Source organism: Brienomyrus brachyistius, chromosome 4 (assembly GCF_023856365.1).
Source record: "Brienomyrus brachyistius isolate T26 chromosome 4, BBRACH_0.4, whole genome shotgun sequence".
Taxonomy (NCBI): Eukaryota; Metazoa; Chordata; class Actinopteri; order Osteoglossiformes; family Mormyridae; genus Brienomyrus; species Brienomyrus brachyistius.
Genome location: NC_064536.1, coordinates 746016 through 766634, shown reverse-complemented (window position 1 = coordinate 766634; position 20619 = coordinate 746016). Strand labels below are relative to the sequence as shown.

Here is a 20619-nt window from a genome sequence, read left to right as displayed (position 1 = left end):
ATTTACTGATTGTTCAGTAAAACTGAAAAGTTAAAATTTAGTTCCATAAGCACGATCATCTGCAGCCTTTATCAAAACACTGAGGTAGAAAAATGACTTCCCCTTTTTTCATCAAAGAACCGACTGTCAAGGACAGCTTTATCATTGACCAAAATAAAATCGTCTGAATGGTATTTTCACGTTCCTACTTTATTGCACTCTTCAGAACTTCTACATTCCACCAACAACAACCTTTCACACTCAAAGTGTACTAAACAAACAAAGATTTACTAATGATTTTTGAATAGGCATGACACAAAAATATAAATATATATATTCTAGGCATCTTAGAAATCCTCTTTAGAAATCATAAGCGGAATAAAATTGTAAACATAGTATGAAAACATGTAAATGCAATGTACAAGATATGATAATAACATAACAGGAGACATGACTGAATAACCAAAAACGAGCGATCAGCCTGTGAACGCTTCACTTGCTGAGACCACGTTAGATAAAATAATTTTAACAGATGGAATATCACACAAAAACAAGAGAATAATGGCACTGTAAAACAAAGATGATAGGTATCCGATGGTTTGTTACAACCTGCTACCTCTGCAGAATGAGACATCAACAAAGCGTGTTTGCGGCTGCGAAAACCCGGTGATCACGCGAAGCGAAATCCAACCCACGAACTGATGGAGTCACTGAAGAAACTGCTGGAAACATCATGATTTCTTCATGATAGGGTGTGATTATGGGACATCGTCTCAGTTTGTGGCAGATTTGATCTTTGACTCGACAGTCACTATTTTCTGTATTTTCGCCGGTATTTTACTCCAGGTTACATTCGGTTTCTTAGTTCACCTTTTTATCCAAAATAACACTGAACTCATTTCACTGCTGGGAATATCGTTGGCACAGCTCAAGCACCACAGCCTGTTTTACAACAGAGATCTACGCGGGACTTGAGCTAATAACCCTCTGGCTCAGTGCATGTCCCAATACGTTCATCATTTAAACACTAGGCAGTCTGGCAGCATGTTGAATATTAACCATCCCGTTACAGAGTCAGCTGACAGGAAGTTCCACAGGAAGTTCTAAACCCGAAGGTGTACACTGATCTCTATATGATCTGACTCCTGGGGTGGAGCAGGATGGCTTTGGCATGGGGTTTGGGTTGCAGGAATCCGTTGTTCGGGTAAAAGTGGTTGGAGAGGGCTTCTGAAATCTGACTGCTGTTTGTCCTGCAGTCGTCCTCTCCGTACATCTCCTCCTCTCCATACATCTCCTCCTCTTTGTCCTCCCATTTCTCCTCACAGGCTTGTGTTGGGGAGGTTCGGGATCGGGACCCCACACGCTGCTTTACCGGTACCCTCGCGCTGATGCTTCGCACTGAAGGCACCCGTTCACCGATCCCCAGCTGCTGAGTTTCCACCCCCATGCCAGCCTGTGTAGCAGACAGCTGGTCCCTGGAACCCAGGGCTTGCGTTCCCGACCAGGCAGAGATGCTGGACCTTGTGGTTGCCGCCTGATCCCTCGGCCCCGGGTGTCGCGTTACTGACCCTCCAGAGAGGCTGGCCCTCATGAACGACATCCGCTCTCTGGAGCCCAGACGATGCAGACCCGTCACATCTGTCACGCTGCTCCGCCCCTGCAGATGGTACGGAGGTGTGGATGAATACCAATGTCCGGAGAGACAGACAGAAAGCGAGTGAGAAAGAGAGAATGGAGGGAAGGATAGGAACTGACCAACAAAAACATGCGGGAAGCAGTTAGCGGGAGATTCATTTTCCCTCAATGTTTACCAGTACATTTATTTATCAAGGAGAAGCTTCTATCCAAAACAACGGGAACTGAAAAAGAAGGGTCAGCCAATGCCTGGAACAACTGCAACTGCGGGCCTTCCCCAAGGGCCCAACGGTGACATCACTCAGCTCTTGCTGGGATTTAAATTGATGACCTGACCACGGGGTACATTTCCCAACTCACAGAATGGGGACTGTTCAGCTGTGTGGTTCCAACTATGCAAGTTACTAACGTCGTTAGCAACTATGCTTTTGGGAAACATAGACTAGGTTAAAAATCAGGCATGGAGTTTTTTGCCAAACAGGAGTGGTGGAACCCCCTTGGCATATTTTGTTGACTGGGGGAAGGATTTCCCCACCTGGCAAAATGCCCAGTATGCCAGCACAGAACTGGTCCTAACCCACAAAGTCACACCCCCTATACACCATGTATCCAAAATGTCACTCAAATTCACAGAAACACGCGTGTTCTGTAAAATCTTCCCTTATATACAGACTCTCACCAAAGACATGTTGCTCATGAAGGACTCAGCCCGGTGCCTGGGGGCCTGTCTCCCGCCGTCCATGTCCACATAGCCGTCGGGGTCTTCGTCTCCATGCCACAGTGAGTTATGCAGGGAGTCGCTAGCCATGGTCTCTGCCTCTTCTTCTGCCATGCCTCCATCATACCGGGAATAACCCCGGGCTGAAAGATCCTGGAACACACCCAAAGTCGATCATTCGTACGGCCACAGCTGAGTAACATGCAATCTACTCCAGGGTTTGTCCGTAAACTCGTGCTTAATTACCCTGAGAGTAGAAATAGCACTTTCCAATCTGAGGGCAATATGGTCGTCCAGCTGAAACGACAAAGAAATGAAACTGTATTATATATTCATGTAGATGTAGATGCTGGTTAATCTGGCCTTGTTTACTGCTGGGATGCTGTACAGTCCCTGTAGAACTGGTAGGTCATGGGCCCACATTCACTTGTCCACAAAATGTATGGTTATTTTATTATTTATTACGTTTTTTTTCTAACGTTACACTTTTATTTTGAAGGACATGTCTTCTCTGATGTTAGAGCCGTTACCATGGTCACATCAGTTAGAACATTCGCATGAAGAAACAAATTTGGTTTAAAATTTTCTATTTGGGTCACGACTCGGTGACCAGAACCAGGCAGGGAGGTTTAGATGTCAGCTCTCCCGTCGATGCGTCTCCGACATGCAGGTGGCCTCGTGTAGGTACCTGAATGCGAGGATCTGACGCGCGCCGATCTGAGTTCAGTCTTCGGACAGAATTCTGTCTTGATAGAGAAATCAGCTCCTCTCTGGAAAAAGTGCAAGATGGAGACAGAAACCAAATGAAGCTGAGGTGTCAGTTCTGGATTGACATGGTCACCACTGACATAAGCATCACGCGATATCGGGGCCAAGTCCAGAGGTCCACACATGGTCACCCAACCTACTTCTTCTCATCAAGCTGTTTCTCCAGCTTCTTCTTCTTCTTCTTATAGTGACATTTCACCACAATGAGCGCAACCACCGTGATCATCAGCAGCACACCGATGACGCCACACAGAGCGTTGACAATCACTGGGTTATGGACAACCCTTGGCTGCAAGTCTGTGTGGGAGAGAGGACGAGCATGTGATTCATTGTGATGGGCACAAGGGGGCAGTGTGGGCATGAACATGCGGCTACAGACTGCAGTCATACGAGGCAGTAGTGAAGCAGGTATTAGGATCAAACACTGCTCACTAGTCATGTGAGAAAGGAGGAAGGTTCCAGACACATATAGATTAATGCTGGGCAGCACCTATAGCGCTACTCTTACATAGGGGGTCAAACACAAGCTTAGATACGCTAGCAGGGGTGTAATTACACACCCTTCTAATTTGCCTATTAGAAAATCATGTTCACTTTCCTGGACAATTTTACATTTCAGATTTACATTAGTATGCATTTCTAGTATGTGTTCAGGTTCTTTTTTTTTTACTGAGAAACGTGATTCATTAAAACTCCACTAATTTCACACAGAGGTCAATTCATGATCACACTGTCAAGGAGCTGATAAACGGTTGCAATAGGGGCGCCCCCTACCTGTCACTACTACATTGACACTGTCCTTGCCAGTTCCTATGGTATTGCTGGCGAAGCACTCGTACACCCCGGAGTCTGTCACAAGCAGGGGGCGATTGAATGACAGCATCTTCCCCTGTATGGACACCTCAGGTGGCAAGGGCCCGCCGTTTCTGTAAGATGGAGAAATGGATCCTCAGCACTGTGATGTGCAGTCACTCTCCGGACCTGGCGTCGCACATCTCCATGGCGACAAGCACCAAGGTGACTGCACAACGAAGGCTGTACAGTCTTATGGTCCCCTGGAGGACAGTGTGGCTGACCCCGGCAAACAGCTGCTTCTGGCAGATGGCCTCTTCAGAGGGGCAATGCTAGCTAGTGATGGCAGCCACTAGGTGCGGCTTGGCTGCGCTGCCACTCGATGGCGCCACAGACGCCATTTCTCGAGCCCTAGCATCTCAGAATTGTAATCTCACTTCACATCGAGTACAGCAATCTGCTTGAGGTGCTAAGGCACCATGACAGATTTTTATAACCACTACATATCTATATAAACAGATATGCATGCAGCTGGGCACCATGCGGCCGGGCATGCACACAGTACAAACACAATGGATTACAGTATGCAGAGGGGCACCATACAGCCAGGCATGCACACAGTACAAACACAATGGATTACAGTATGCAGAGGGGCACCATACAGCCAGGCATGCACACAGTACGAACACAATGGATTACAGTATGCAGAGGGGCACCATACAGCCAGACATGCACACAGTACGAACACAATGGATTACAGTATGCAGAGGGGCACCATACCTTCAGACATGCACACAGTACAAACACAATGGATTACAGTATGCAGAGGGGCACCATACAGCCAGGCATGCACACAGTACAAACACAATGGATTACAGTATGCAGAGGGGCACCATACAGCCAGGCATGCACACAGTACAAACACAATGGATTACAGTATGCAGAGGGGCACCATACAGCCAGACATGCACACAGTACAAACACAATGGATTACAGTATGCAGAGGGGCACCATACGGCCAGACATGCACACAGTACAAACACAATGGATTACAGTATGCAGAGAGGCACCATACAGCCAGGCATGCACACAGTACAAACACAATGGATTACAGTATGCAGAGGGGCACCATACAGCCAGGCATGCACACAGTACAAACACAATGGATTACAGTATGCAGAGAGGCACCATACAGCCAGGCATGCACACAGTACAAACACAATGGATTACAGTATGCAGAGAGGCACCATACAGCCAGGCATGCACACAGTAGAAACACAATGGATTATAGTATGCAGAGGGGCACCATACCTTCAGACATGCACACAGTACAAACACAATGGATTACAGTATGCAGAGAGGCACCATACAGCCAGGCATGCACACAGTACAAACACAATGGATTACAGTATGCAGAGGGGCACCATACAGCCAGACATGCACACAGTACAAACACAATGGATTATAGTATGCAGAGGGGCACCATACAGCCAGACATGCACACAGTACAAACACAATGGATTATAGTATGCAGAGGGGCACCATACAGCCAGACATGCACACAGTACAAACACAATGGATTACAGTATGCAGAGGGGCACCATACAGCCAGACATGCACACAGTACAAACACAACCGATTACTATATGCGGAGGGGCACCATGTGGCTGGGCATACACCTAACATAAATACAATGGATTACGGTATGTAGAAGAGCACCATGTAGCCGAGGATGCACATGGCACAAAATCAACCGTATGCAGAAGGGCTGGGTAGGCACACAGCACAAATACGACGGATTATAATATTTATGCAGGAGCACCATGCGGCCAGGCATGCAGACAGCACGGATACAACAGATTACAGGATGCAGAAGGTCTCCATGCTCCCAGTCATGCACACAGCACAAATACAATGGGTTATACGGTTTGTATTTGCATTTGGGTTATACGGTTTGCGGAGGGACACCATGCGGCCGGGTATGCACACAGCACAAATACAATGCGTTACGGTATGCGGAGGGGCACCATGCCGCCGGGTATGCACACAGCACAAATACAATGGGTTATACGGTATGCGGAGGGGCACCATGCGGCCAGTCATGCACACAGCACAAATACAATGGGTTATACGGTATGCGGAGGGGCACCATGCGGCCGGGTATGCACACAGCACAAATACAATGGGTTATACGGTATGCGGAGGGGCACCATGCCGCCGGGTATGCACACAGCACAAATACAATGGGTTATACGGTATGCGGAGGGGCACCATGCGGCCGGGTATGCACACAGCACAAATACAATGCGTTACGGTATGCGGAGGGGCACCATGCCGCCGGGTATGCACACAGCACAAATACAATGGGTTATACGGTATGCGGAGGGGCACCATGCCGCCGGGTATGCACACAGCACAAATACAATGCGTTACGGTATGCGGAGGGGCACCATGCCGCCGGGTATGCACACAGCACAAATACAATGGGTTATACGGTATGCGGAGGGGCACCATGCGGCCGGGTATGCACACAGCACAAATACAATGGGTAACGGTATGCAGGGGGCCACTGTAGGCAGCGTGGCTATAGACAGTCTACAAAAAGCAAATATAAGAGAATTAAAAATGGTTGCTGTGTTTTTTATACGATGATGTCAAATATTTTTTGACCTTTAGACCTACGACTTTGACCTGTGCAATGTGTGGATGTAGCCTACAAAGAGTGTGGTTATTTTAGATTTGAAAACCAGTTCGACCGACTGACTGAAAAGAACTGGTTCGAATGAACGACTTGTTCTGGAATTGGACATCACCATGGTTCACCTGAATAGCTGTCTTTGTGTGCAAGTAGCGATTCTTACTCAGACCGTATTGTGGTGTAGTTCATGTAGTACTTTTCTCTGTAACTGAAAAACACACCAATTCAAATGCGATTCTGCATTGCATTGGACTAATATGTCAGTTATATTAGAAGAGATTTGCGGTGTGACATCATATGTTGTAACAGGACTGACTGCACTCTGACTGAACCTTAACAGCTTAGGCACTGTCACAGATCATTCATTCATTCAATATGCAACAGAATTTATTTCTGAGCCATTAATACAGAATTCCTTGCAAGACTTTCCCTGACATTCTTTGACCTGTCACCGTTTATTGTTGCCAATAATTTGTCTATTATTGCTTACATATCATTCTTACTGTCTGCGTGTGCAGTGTATGCATGGATGGATGGAATTTCTTCGAAGGATTAATAAAGTATCTATCCTTCCAGCACTGCCCCGGAAGTGCATCTGGGGGCTTCCGTCTTGCTCTTCTGGTTTTCCTGTATTTCCGTGACCTGAAAAGATCCCGTATCTCCCGTGGACACAACCAGCAGCTGATCCTCACCTATAAAGACCCCAGGCTGTCAGCTGATCCTCACCTATAAAGACCCCATGCTGTCAGCTGATCCTCACCTATAAAGACCCCAGGCTGTCAGCTGATCCTCACCTATAAAGGCCCCACGCTGTCAGCTGATCCTCACCTATAAAGACCACACACTGTCAGCTGATCCTCACCGATAAAGACCCCACGCTGTCAGCTGATCCTCACCTATAAAGACCCTAGGCTGTCAGCTGATCCTCACCTATAAAGACCCCACGCTGTCAGCTGATCCTCACCTATAAAGACCCCAGGCTGTCAGCTGATCCTCACCTATAAAGACCCCAGGCTGTCAGCTGATCCTCACCTATAAAGACCACACACTGTCAGCTGATCCTCACCGATAAAGACCCCACGCTGTCAGCTGATCCTCACCTATAAAGACCCTAGGCTGTCAGCTGATCCTCACCTATAAAGACCCCACGCTGTCAGCTGATCCTCACCTATAAAGACCCCACGCTGTCAGCTGATCCTCACCGATAAAGACCCCACGCTGTCAGCTGATCCTCACCTATAAAGACCCTAGGCTGTCAGCTGATCCTCACCTATAAAGACCCCATGCTGTCAGCTGATCCTCACCTATAAAGACCCCACGCTGTCAGCTGATCCTCACCTATAAAGACCCCAGGCTGTCAGCTGATCCTCACCTATAAAGACCACACACTGTCAGCTGATCCTCACCGATAAAGACCCCACGCTGTCAGCTGATCCTCACCTATAAAGACCCTAGGCTGTCAGCTGATCCTCACCTATAAAGACCCCACGCTGTCAGCTGATCCTCACCTATAAAGACCCCACGCTGTCAGCTGATCCTCACCTATAAAGACCCCAGGCTGTCAGCTGATCCTCACCTATAAAGACCATAGGCTGTCAGCTGATCCTCACCGATAAAGACCCCACGCTGTCAGCTGATCCTCACCTATAAAGACCCCATGCTGTCAGCTGATCCTCACCTATAAAGACCCCACGCTGTCAGCTGATCCTCACCTATAAAGACCCCACGCTGTCAGCTGATCAATCACGCTCTTTGTGTAACCAGTAACCTTTTTATCTCTTGCCGCATTAATTTCATGGATGTTTGTATTGCTTAGTCCCTAACCCTATGGACATGTATATGTGACGAGTAACTGTGTGTGACCTGCCAAACCAACTGCCGATTCAGCCCACATCCTTTACGCATTACAGCAGTAGTTATGGAATTCAAAGAATGCAAAACGTAATCCTTTAATTACATGCGCTTTGTCTTTAAATAATTAGTGGGAACTAGTCTCTCTCGGCGCATTCTGGAATTTCAGGCTCATCGCGGAGATTGTGTTGCCTGTCCCTCCTTTGTGAGGAGCACAGAAACGGACGCTGCTATGCCGCAAGTCGCAACACGATGCCACAGATATTGCGTTACACAGAGAAGAGGAAAGAAACAACTGCCCTAACTGTCCATGGGCGTGCATGCTCACACGACTGTGAAAAGCACGCTTTGCCAGAAGCACACGAATACGCTTCTAGTGCGGTCTACTTGCACAAGAGGAAGTGAACGCAAGAATATATGTGTGTGTGTATGTGTCTCCACGTGAGTATGAGACATCGGGCAACTACTCAAGGCACCAGTGTGATCCCTTATCATTGTGTGTGTGTGTGTGTGTGTGTGTGGTGCAGGTATACCTTATGTTGTGGGGGCAAATGTCCCCAAACGTGATAAAAACCAGTTATTTTGATGTAGCGGGGACCATTTTGTTCATTCCCCATAAGGATAACCTCAATTTTATAAAAATCAGTGACTAATCAAAGAACTAAAAATGGCAAAATACTTCAGTTCTTCAGTTACTTGTTAAGGGCTGGGTAGGGGTTAAGGTTAATCATTTTTTGATTTCAGGCCCCACACAGATACAAGTACGGGTCTGTATGTGTGTGTGTGTGTGTGTGTGTGTGTGTGTGTGTGTGTGTGTGTGTACGTATGTAGTCGAAACTAGCGGCAGACAGTAATCCGCTGAACAAAGCACACAGGAGTCATGGCGTGACGTGAGAGACGGGGAGTACCTGCTCCAGGAGATGTTCGGGACTGGATTCCCCGTGGCTTCACACTTCAGTGAGGCTCGCTCTTGCCCTGCCAGCCAGGTTTGTTCATAACCACTGATTACAGCTTCAGGGGGATCTGCACGTCAGACACACAAACACGCTCTGACATGGGGGGTTACACAAACAAGGACCCGCTTTAGAATTCTGTAAATCCAACACAGGGCAAAACGGAAAATTAAGGGCTGGATGAAGGACGTCTGTGCTGCGTGATTATTCTGTGGGTAAGGAACGGAAATGCTGCAATACTGTTTTACGTAATTCTGAAGCAGACCAAGAAATGTGTGTGACATAGCATTACTTGTTTTTGTTTTTCCTGTATCTCGATACACTGACAGTAAAACAGAGAGCATGAAGGTTATGACTGCATTCAGCAGAAAGGCGGGGCAAGCTCGCAGCGCAAGCAGGAAGGAGTCAAACAAACACCCAGTGAAGTACGCTTACGGGAACAGAGAAGTTATGTCACGGTAAAGGAAGGGTAAGCTTGCGGTCAGTACGTAGTGCCACAGATAATAAAAAAAAAGGAGGGAAACTCATTGATAGGTAAAGTCAAGCTCATATTCAGGTGAAGTAAAAAAACCCCAGTAAACTCACAGTGAACAACCAGGCGGTTGGTAATCCGGTGGGGCTGGGTCAGACATGGGTGTGAGATCAGGCAGTCCAGCTTCTTCCCATCCATGCTGCGCAGGGGTTCAACGAAGAAGTATGTGACCACGGCCCGGTTATTGGTAGTGCGGTTCTGGATCTGACCCTTGAGTTCAGTGTCCCAGGTCACCACAGGCAGAGGGCGCCCCACCGAGCGGCATGTGGCCGCCACACTCCCGGTCTTGCTCTCCACCAGCACCACCGTCTCCAGGTCATAGACGGGCTTAACTGGGAGGATGAAACCAAAAATCAGACGGGCGGAGGTACCGCACGGGGATGATAACAACCAACTGCATGACTACACTATAAAGTTATGCGAAGAATTCTTTAATAAGCACCCAATTTGGGGTAATTACCAGTACTATGAATTACAATATTAATAAGACGGAGAACGAGGCGTACCCCACACTGTCAGCAACAGCTGCTGCTCAAAGTTTCCTAAGGGGAAGGTGGATATGTGGCAAGTGTATTGCCCTTCGTCCGACTCTCTGGTGTCCTGGATGATCAGCGCCATGCTGGTCATGGGGTCGTCGCTCTCAAATTTCACCCGGCCCGAGAATACACCAAACTCTGAAAAAGGAGGGAATCTTCTGCAGTTATTGTTGAATTGATGTGCGGTGCAACTGGCTATTTGGTCACACATGACCACTGTGGGTCTGTACTGGAACAAGAGGTGGGTTAGGGTTACAAACGAGCCATTTCAAATGGGATATTGAAAGCACAAAATAAAAATTTCAAAGATGCTGAAAACCATAGTAAATATATTCATCCGTATTACAGCAACTTATCCTGGTTGGGATGCCAGGGAGGGAGGTAGCACTAAGTGGCGGTCACACCCTGCACGAGATGACAGCTCATATACACCATAAAACAAATCAGACAAATCGAGTGTAGGGTCCTCTTACACAGCAAGATGGGCTACATGGACCAAACACATCAAGACCTTTGACAAAAAAATAATACAATGGAACAGACCCACCCAACAGAAGCCACAAGACAGCACTACAGTGAAACCACAAATGAGTGATTATTATCAATCAAAACAAGAAAATAGCAGAGGAATGGAAATGCATTGAGAAGGTGCAGGGTTATTAAGAGCTGACAGTGCAGAGCCTGTTATGAGGAAGCAGAGGACACTGAATGAAACAGGCTGGGTTCACTGTCATTACCAAGGAGACGGCACTACATCTTTAAGATAAATAAGACAAGGGCATCATTCTCTCAAAGAACGACATCGCTCTGGCATCCATAATAATGATGGACTGGACGTTCACAGCAGGCTGCGACCCTCTTCCTGCCTGAATAGTTCATGTGTTTTACGGCTGGTGTCTTTGGAATTCAGCTTATCCTCCGATAACCCGGCAGATCAGGCTCATTTGGGCCCTGCTTATAAAGCATAGATGAATTCCGCTGAGCGAGAGGAGGACGTGGGAATGAGGAAATTCGATTTAACTTATCAGTGCCACCTATTGATTTCACGTCACCATTTCCTGGGAACAATAAAGCATGTTTGTGCATGTCACAGGACACCTTAATTAGACACCTGCTAAGTTATAGCGATTACCACTGTCTGAATGCCACCGAGGGGCCAGACGGCACAGAGAGGCTAATCAGCGTGAGCAGGGTTACCTCTGAGTCCCTCCTTCGGGTGGGCAGTGATGACCATCTCCTTGGTGCCATTTGGCTTCTCGTGGGTCCAGGTCACCTGCACCACGCTCACGCTGGCATCTTCCACCTGGAACTGGCAGGGCAGCCGTGAGGGCGCCCCCTCCATGGAGCGTACTGTGAACAGGGGGGGGGGCTCCAATTGCTGACCCCATACGAAGGGCGCTGCGAAAGAGAGATAGAGACAGGGACAGGGGGGTGGGGGACAAAGAGAGAGAGAAAGGTAGGGAAGGAGGGAGAAAGAGCGGGAATGAGAACGGGAGAGAGAGGGGAGAAAGAGAAAGGGAGGGGGAGAGTGGAGAGGAAGAGAGAACAAGGTAAAGGGAGAGAAGAGGGGAGAGAAAGAGCCAGTCAGTTACGACCGTGATTCGTACAAAGAAAGTGGGGATACACTTTAGCACAATAGGGGGGACGGGGACAGACTATAGCACAATAGGGGGGACGGGGACAGACTTTAGCACAAGAGAAGGGACGGGGACAGACTTTAGCACAAGAGGAGGGACGGGGACAGACTTTAGCACAAGAGGGGGGGGACGGGGACAGACTTTAGCACAAAAGGGGGGACGGGGACAGACTTTAGCACAAGAGGGGGGGACGGGGACAGACTTTAGCACAAGGGGGGAGACGGGGACAGACTTTAGCACAAGGGGGGAGACGGGGACAGACTTTAGCACAAAAGGGGGGACGGGGACAGACTATAGCACAATAGGGGGGACGGGGACAGACTTTAGCACAAAAGGGGGGACGGGGACAGACTTTAGCACAAGAGGGGGGACGGGGACAGACTTTAGCACAATAGGGGGGACGGGGACAGACTTTAGCACAAAAGGGGGGACGGGGACAGACTTTAGCACAAAAGGGGGGACGGGGACAGACTTTAGCACAATAGGGGGGACGGGGACAGACTTTAGCACAAAAGGGGGGACGGGGACAGACTTTAGCACAAAAGGGGGGACGGGGACAGACTTTAGCACAATAGGGGGGACGGGGACAGACTTTAGCACAAAAGGGGGGACGGGGACAGACTTTAGCACAAAAGGGGGGACGGGGACAGACTTTAGCACAAGAGGGGGGGACAGGGACAGACTTTAGCACAAGAGGGGGGACGGGGACAGACTTTAGCACAAGAGGGGGGACGGGGACAGACTTTAGCACAAAAGGGGGGACGGGGACAGACTTTAGCACAAAAGGGGGGACGGGGACAGACTTTAGCACAAAAGGGGGGACGGGGACAGACTTTAGCACAAAAGGGGGGACGGGGACAGACTTTAGCACAAGAGGGGGGGACAGGGACAGACTTTAGCACAAGAGGGGGGGACAGGGACAGACTTTAGCACAAGAGGGGGGACGGGGACAGACTTTAGCACAAGAGGGGGGGACAGGGACAGACTTTAGCACAAGGGGGGAGACGGGGACAGACTTTAGTACAAGAGGGGGGGACAGGGACAGACTTTAGCACAAGAGGAGGGACGGGGACAGACTTTAGCACAAGAGGGGGGACGGGGACAGACTTTAGTACAAGAGGGGGGGACAGGGACAGACTTTAGCACAAGAGGGGGGACAGGGACAGACTTTAGCACAAGAGGGGGGACGGGGACAGACTTTAGCACAATAGGGGGGACGGGGACAGACTTTAGCACAATAGGGGGGACGGGGACAGACTTTAGCACAATAGGGGGGACGGGGACAGACTTTAGCACAAGGGGGGAGACGGGGACAGACTTTAGTACAAGAGGGGGGGACAGGGACAGACTTTAGCACAAGAGGGGGGGACAGGGACACCCATTTCTAATGCAGGACACTCTCTCTATTTCTCCACTATAATGGCTGTTAGCTGAGCACAACCATGAGATCAAGGCAGAGCATCAGGATACAAAGTCTTTGCTTTTTATTATTGTCACATCACATTTACTTACGGGTGCTTTTATCCAGAGTGACCCTGAAAGAAGGCATGATCAGTCAGTCTCAGGAACAAGTAGGGGTTAAGGGTCTTGTTCAGGGGCCCAAAAGGGAAATCACTCCACTGACCTTGGGATTTTAACCAGTGATCTTCCCATCACAGGCAGTGTACAAACCTGCTGAACCACACACTACCCCTAAGAGATAAGCTAGCTATTTGTCTGGGGGGTCCTGGAAGGGTCAAGCTTGAGGGTCCATAACACTCACATCATCTTTTTTCCAGTCCAATGAGTTTTGGTATTTTTCCTTGTCTCTATTCACAAAGCCAAGACCCCTAGTGGCCAAACGAAGCCACAGTCGGGGGCCCGGCGCCATCTGACTGTCATTCCGTTTCGGCGTGTCTCTGCCCCAAAGCTGAGGCCAACACTGCTGCTTTTTGTATTAGCTCCTCCACGCTGCCTTGTTGTTCAGCCCATTCACACTCCCAGCCCAGCTCCTTCCACCCCCCTGTGTCACGCGACGCCGTTTCTATCCTGCCCGCAGCAAAACAGACGATTTCATTAACAGGTAACCGAGTCATAACTGGACGAAGCTCTGAGTCACAAGCCCTTCTGTCATACCACCCGTAGAACTGGACAAACACGTACCATTACACCGTAGATGCCAAAAATAATAATAAAACCGCAAAAGCAAACCAGGTCGTTTTATTATTACTATAAAATAATTACAAGTGCTCCATGCTTTACGATGGTTCAATTTACGATATTTCAACGTTACGGAGGTCTGATGTGCATTCAGTACTCATCAAACTCTGACTTTTCCAGGCTAGCGATATGCCATACGATACATACTACTGATGCCAGGTGATGGGAGCGTCCACCCAGCCAGGCTTCCACTTTCTGTATCCATCGCGAGCGTAAACATCTCACACAGTGTTTACCAACGTATCGTCCAGCATTTTTTTCTGTTTCTCACCAAAGAATACTGTACATTTCATGATAGGATTAAGCTGTATTCATGTATTTACTTTTCAATTACTGCTATTTAGTTAGCTATAGTAGTCGCGTGTTAAATAACTACTGTCACTGAAAAAATTATTTACTTATCACATCATATTCAACATATTTTCAGCTTAAGATGGGCTCATATGAACATACCCACATTGTAAGTTAAGGGGCATCTGTGTAATGAATAATGATTCTTTATTCCTAGTTGAACAAGTACATAGGATTCTTCACTTTTCATATATCCTACACATTCATTAGGCATATTTCTGAGGCGTCTGGCCCATAGAGGTGGAGATGAAATTATGAAACAAGAAAGTTTCAAATGACTAATTGCTAAAAATTTATTGTAATTTAAAGACATTTCCTCCATTCTTTGGAAAAATTCACCACTGTAACATTATTGCTTCCTCAATTTTTTTTTAGCAACCACTAACACACACACACACACACACACACACACACACACACACACAGGCTAAGATTATGGTCAGCATGAGCCGCTTATGCAGCATCTCAGAAGAAGTTTTTACGCTTAAAGGCCCCATTCAAAAGCAAAACAGATCGGTTGGCCAGCCTCGAGATTCAAACCAACAACCTCCTGATCACAGAGTCTTAACCCACAGAGCCACACGTCACTGAAGCAACAAGAAAACAGGATATGTCTCTGGCAACTGGCCAGTGGCATTCAACTGGCTGTGAGCCAAAGTGTGGAGCACACTGGCCGCTTGCTGGGCAGTAACGCGAGCTGGTTGGTCTCTTGCCAAGGCAGCAGCGAACGTGGACATTTCACACACCTTCACGGCATGATGGCCTTGCAAGACTGAACCGGCTTGCCGCTATCTATCAGTTCAAAGGGCACATCCGACAGTCGGGACAAATACCACAAATGACAGAGGCTTCTGAGCATGTGTGAGAGATAAGACAGATTAATGCTGCGCTGAGTTTGTACTGCACCAGAAACGTGGGAAAATATGCAGATCTATGAGAGGCTTTCAGAAAACCACCGGAGCAGCACTGTCAGGGCAAAACTGGCTCCCAGACAGCAGAGAGACAAAAAGAAGAGTTTCACAATGTCAAAGTTGAACAATCTTTAACCGGAATGAAAAAAAATTTAATGTTAATGATTTAAACTTGATTTAAACAAATACTGTCTGCATGTACATGCTAGTACACCATATATCCGTGATGGTAAACAACACGTAACAAATTGGCATTGTACTTAACATTCTATTAACTTCCTGTAAAAAAAAAAAAAAAAATCTTAAAACTTTTAGGAACTGTGTCAGTGACTTTCTGCAAATGCTATACTAAAAGTAATCTGCAGAGTTATTTATAGATTATAGAATACTTATGAATATTCTGTGCGTGAGCAGGCAAGGTACAGTTTAAGAGCTGGGGGCCTCCTGGGACTTAAAACTACACCCCTGGCTCCTTAAGTAGATCCATCTGCTGAACTGCAAGCCGGCTTTTCCTGCTTGCTTATTCAGGACCTTTAAAGTCCTTCAAAGTCTTCAAAGAACTGGCAAACTGATACCACACAAAAATAGTGCTACTTCCGTATCCAGTGCTGTGATCCACTACTCACTGAGGACCTTTACATTTCATAACCGGTGGCACCTTTGTTAATTGCCATAACTTTGACCGAACACTTCCCGTAACTGTTGATCAGACTCACACTCTAGCTTGCAGGTATACCGGCTGATTCCTCCCTGCAGAATTGCTCCTATTATGAAATACATGCAGCAGCTAGAGGTGGGGTGTGGCTCCGCGGGCCAAGTCTCTGTACCTCTGATCAGAAGGTTGCTAGTTCAAGCCCTGGTCTCAGCAGAACTGTCACACGTCTGTAAGCCCTTGAGCAAGGCCCTTAACACCTAGTTCCAGGGGTGACACATGTCGGCTGACCTGTGCTGTGATTCCAAAAGCTATGAAGAGCAAGATGATGCAGGTGAAGAACTGCAATATAGTTGTGCAAATGAACTATTTACCAGTATGAGTTTTTTGCAACATTTCTTTTGGGATACAGTCAGGACTGCAGCAAATCTAAATACTACTGCTCTATTTTTATCGCACAGATTTGGGCGTTTAGTTGTTGTCATGCATAAACCAGTTTAAGTTAAGCTGTTAAGCTTTAACTCACGGGGAGATGGCCTGGAAATCACCTGTAGGACTTTCCAGTACAGTTAGTGGTTGCCTCCATTCCCTGAAGGATTACATGCTATTAAGCAGTACTGAGACAGCAGAGTAGCCTCAAACCACGATACTGCTGAACTCACACCTTACTAATCTTATATGCTGAGCGCCTGACTCATTGAGGTCAAAGAACATACAAAAAGCAACATTTATATGCTGATCATTTAATCAAATTTATTATTACATGAATATGGCTGATTATCAGATGGTCATAATGATGCAAGAATATAGTATTCAAAAACATTCTCACATCAGTGTACATACCCATGGACACACGCTGTGGGTTGATGTATTTGAGAGTTGGGCTGAGCTTATATAATAAGTAGCCTTATTAAGGTCTCACCTTATTTGGTAGGTGCTGTGTAGCTCCTACTCCAATACTGCTCAGTACTGCTCAGTAGCTCAAGTAAGCTCAGCCTATATGTGCTTATGCCAAGTGGACTCCTAGACAGCATGTACTTGTATGTTGAACCAAAATACTTACAAGTTCCATTCAGGCCTATTTGTGTTTAAAGTTTTTAAGATGTTGCTGAGTGAAGTGCTTAAACTGTGTCTGTCGTATTTCATTAAAAATTTTGTTTTGCGGTATTTATATCTGTGGTGCAAAAAAAAAGTTTGGTCATTTACAAAACAGTAAATCTTTCTGAATTTTTAAATTATTGCTTTGTCATTGGATTTACTTACCATTATCTGAATATTCACATAAGTAGTCGGGATATACAAGACACTTCAATTTGGTCTTTTGTTTGGTTTCTACTTTTCTATTGTGTCTTGTTAAGCAGTAAAAAAAAAAATGTTGCTCTTATGCCTGGCCATTTGAGTCAGAGTGCTTTTGAAGGAACAGGCCGGTATACAATAGAAGTATATGAAATGTATTTTTAAAATATAAAATACTGTAGTTTATTTTGATACGATTGTGGCTGTACTATGTAGTTTTTGATACATAGTAATATCAAAATACAATTTCATGTATTTTTGAGGATCTCTGACACAGTCTTTTCCCTACACCAGCACACTAAAGCAATGAATTTCTGCTCGCTTTATAAAAACCAAACCTTTTATCTCCAGTTTAAAATATTCATTTCAGAAGTGAGACAGGATGAGAATGAGAAAGACCAGGAAACGCTAGGTGAATAGACACACAAACTGGTGGCAAACACAGTACACTAAAGAACGGACAGCGTAAACGTCAGCAAGCCTGTTTTTGTGAGCACAGAGCCACACTGGAGCACCTCGGAGGGACTCAGGAAGAATACCTGACATTGCTGATGGGATAAAAGAGACAGAGATGGAATTTGACGAACCCAGTTTGATGCCCAGCCCTGGCAGTTTCCGGAACAGGCTAAACTTGTATTCAGCAAAACAAGCCAAAGAAGAGATGTACTTGCTCAATCCTAATTTGACATATTGATTTAATGATGGCTGTAACTGACTTACATACATGAAGTACATACTGGATAAGCATTAGTAGATATGGGTATGGGAACAGATTTTTAGGTCTACTAAACATGTATGATAAATGTAACTTTAAAAGCAAATAAAATAACCCATTACAACGTTATATATAAACTTTGTCACTAATACCAGTGCATAGATGATTCAATTGTAATAATTTTACGCAACAGTCATTAAAGGACCTGAGCAATAGGTGTTTTGTAACCTCCAATGGACCTGTAGCTATGTTTGGGGATTGTCTGAAATGAGAATACACAGGAGGTCCACATGGACCACAGATTCCAGGTTTAATCAGCCAGGTTGTCACAGGAGAGCAGTAAAACTGGTCAAAAACCATTGACTTTGAGTAATTAGTAGGGGGACACTGTTAGGCCAGTTGCCGAAGCACCGACTGAAGAGTTAGTGAGCCGACACAAGCTATGCTGGCGGACTTGTTTAGCCTGTTCCCAGCTCCGGTGTTTACCTCCTACACAAGAAACATTAGCCTATATTTGCGTGCAAGTCTTTTCCACTCAACCTTGCTCAAAAAGATGAACCCTACCCTGGAAACAGCCATACAAACCAGTGATGTTCCTGAAAGCAGGTCACAGTTTATCGATCTGCTGAGGCCGGACAGCGTATAAAAGAGCAGGCGCTGTCCAGGACATGCTCACATCCACCTGCCTACCTGCCCTGGAAAACTGAGATTGCCTGTAGATTTCCAACGGTCTAAGAGAGCCAAAGGCACTAGCCTAGAAGCGATCAACTGCACCACTGTCATAATGCTTTAACTAGCCTCTTGTTCCTAATATCCCATCTCATTAATGAGTACAGGCTGCAGCATCCTGTCAAACACTTAGTTGTCTATGAGGTCTCAGTATGAACAAGATGCTGCGAGATGGTGAAAAAAGTGTCGATTGTGGTTACTGTACTAGATCTTCTTTGTATGGATTGCCCAAAAAGTTGCTTGAGTCTGTTCTGTATATGATTGTCTAGGAGACACGTCTATGGTGTGTAATGTGTTCTGCATATATACTGTTTGGCACCTTATGCCCATACATATCTATGCTCTAAATATGAGATTTGTTTTGCACGCCATAGCACTCCTGAAATGTGTCCGTGCTGCAATTTTATTTATTTTATGCTTCACACACACCTGTTCCCACATGTATTTTTTGGCAGTTTAGCTAGGACTAAGAAACACCTGTTTCATTGTTAAGAAGGAAACTGATCATTTTTCAAAATATCGTTGATCCCTTCTTGCAAAATGTACTGTAAAATTGTCCTAAAAAATCAATCTGCCAGAAATTCAACATTAGCCAACTGAGTAGATGTGACGTTATCTTATTAATGTAGATGTCATTAGGGCATAACTCTGGGTTGAGGTCTCCATCGATTTAAGGGGGTCCAGAGGGTTGCATTGGCTGGAAATGATTATTGGGGGGTTTACAACTCCCCCATAATTTACACCCATGACATACAGATTAAAAACGGAAATATTTAACACTTACCTAATGCTCCGAGCACGTATATAAGCCACACGGGCCGCTGGCTCGCCATCCCTCTTCGGTCCGCACGCCCAAGGGGTCCCGCACACTGCGCTTAATCCGGATGCGGTCTCTCGGCCAGCTTGAACTACATCAACATCCGATTGCTCTTTATTTTAAGACGTTCAAGTGAAAAACCACAAAATGAACGGGCAGCTTCTCCGTTTTGTTTCAAGACAACCGGGTATGCCCAGACTTAAAGACCGTATCCATAAACGTCCCCAGTAATCAGTAGAGATTTAATAGTGGATTAAATGATCCCCAAAGGAGCAGGAAAAAACTTGAGTTTATGGAGATGCTTTCAAATGACAGGACGCTCCCTTATCAGCTTTCTTGCTGTTCGTTTTTCAGTTAAATAATCCCCTTTACGCCACTTTCATAAAGCAAATCTCCACAACTTGTAATTCGCGTTCCGAGTCACTATACCGCCGCTGTAAATAACAAATAAATTTTTCTATAAAGAAGTATATTGAAACAAATAAAAACTCAAACTGCTCTAAACAGAACAGTGTGTTAACACGTAGGTTTGTGACGAATCCCGCTATTTTTAACTTTCCTTCGAAGACTTCAAGATACAAAAAAAACAAAAAAAAAAAAACAAAGAATACACAACTCGGTAACACGAAAGCGATATGATAGGAAACTCTGTTCTAAGCCGTTTATAGAGGCGAATATGTGCGGATCCGAATTCCGGACCCGCTTTCAAGAAACGGCGCCTCCCGCGCGCACCTGTCGGAGGTGGCGCGCGACCTTTCCTCGGTCCCGCCCCCTTCACGCGCTGGAGCCAGATCCAGAGTTCACCTGCAAGCTAAAGTCAGCCAACATGGTGACAGACTAACTGTTATGC

At 46.3% G+C, this 20619-nt stretch overlaps 1 protein-coding gene across 1 annotated transcript; it reads right to left on the bottom strand.

The window, feature by feature from the left end:
* Window positions 1–168: 168 nt before the first annotated feature.
* LOC125739784 (uncharacterized) lies at window positions 169–20543 on the bottom strand. Its single transcript, XM_049010239.1, has 12 exons — window positions 19737–20543; window positions 11660–11860; window positions 10433–10600; window positions 9980–10258; window positions 9171–9464; window positions 7939–7962; window positions 3875–4048; window positions 3241–3397; window positions 3021–3102; window positions 2579–2629; window positions 2294–2485; window positions 169–1636 (listed from the first exon to the last, which is right to left on the bottom strand). Exons 1-12 carry the CDS (start codon window positions 19783–19785, stop codon window positions 1109–1111), a joined length of 2199 nt encoding a protein of 732 aa, XP_048866196.1. The 5' UTR covers window positions 19786–20543; the 3' UTR covers window positions 169–1108.
* Window positions 20544–20619: the final 76 nt, after the last annotated feature.

Bases quoted from the DNA above. Each gene is read 5' to 3' on its own strand.
- LOC125739784 (XM_049010239.1), bottom strand. From the start codon at position 19,785: ATGGCGAGCCAGCGGCCCGTGTGGCTTATATACGTGCTCGGAGCATTA. The intron at 9,465-9,979 runs GTGAGTTTACTG...TCTGACGTGCAG, and splicing joins CAACCGCCTGGTTGTTCACT to ATCCCCCTGAAGCTGTAATC. The intron at 3,398-3,874 runs GTAGGGGGCGCC...TCTCCCACACAG, and splicing joins TGTCAATGTAGTAGTGACAG to ACTTGCAGCCAAGGGTTGTC.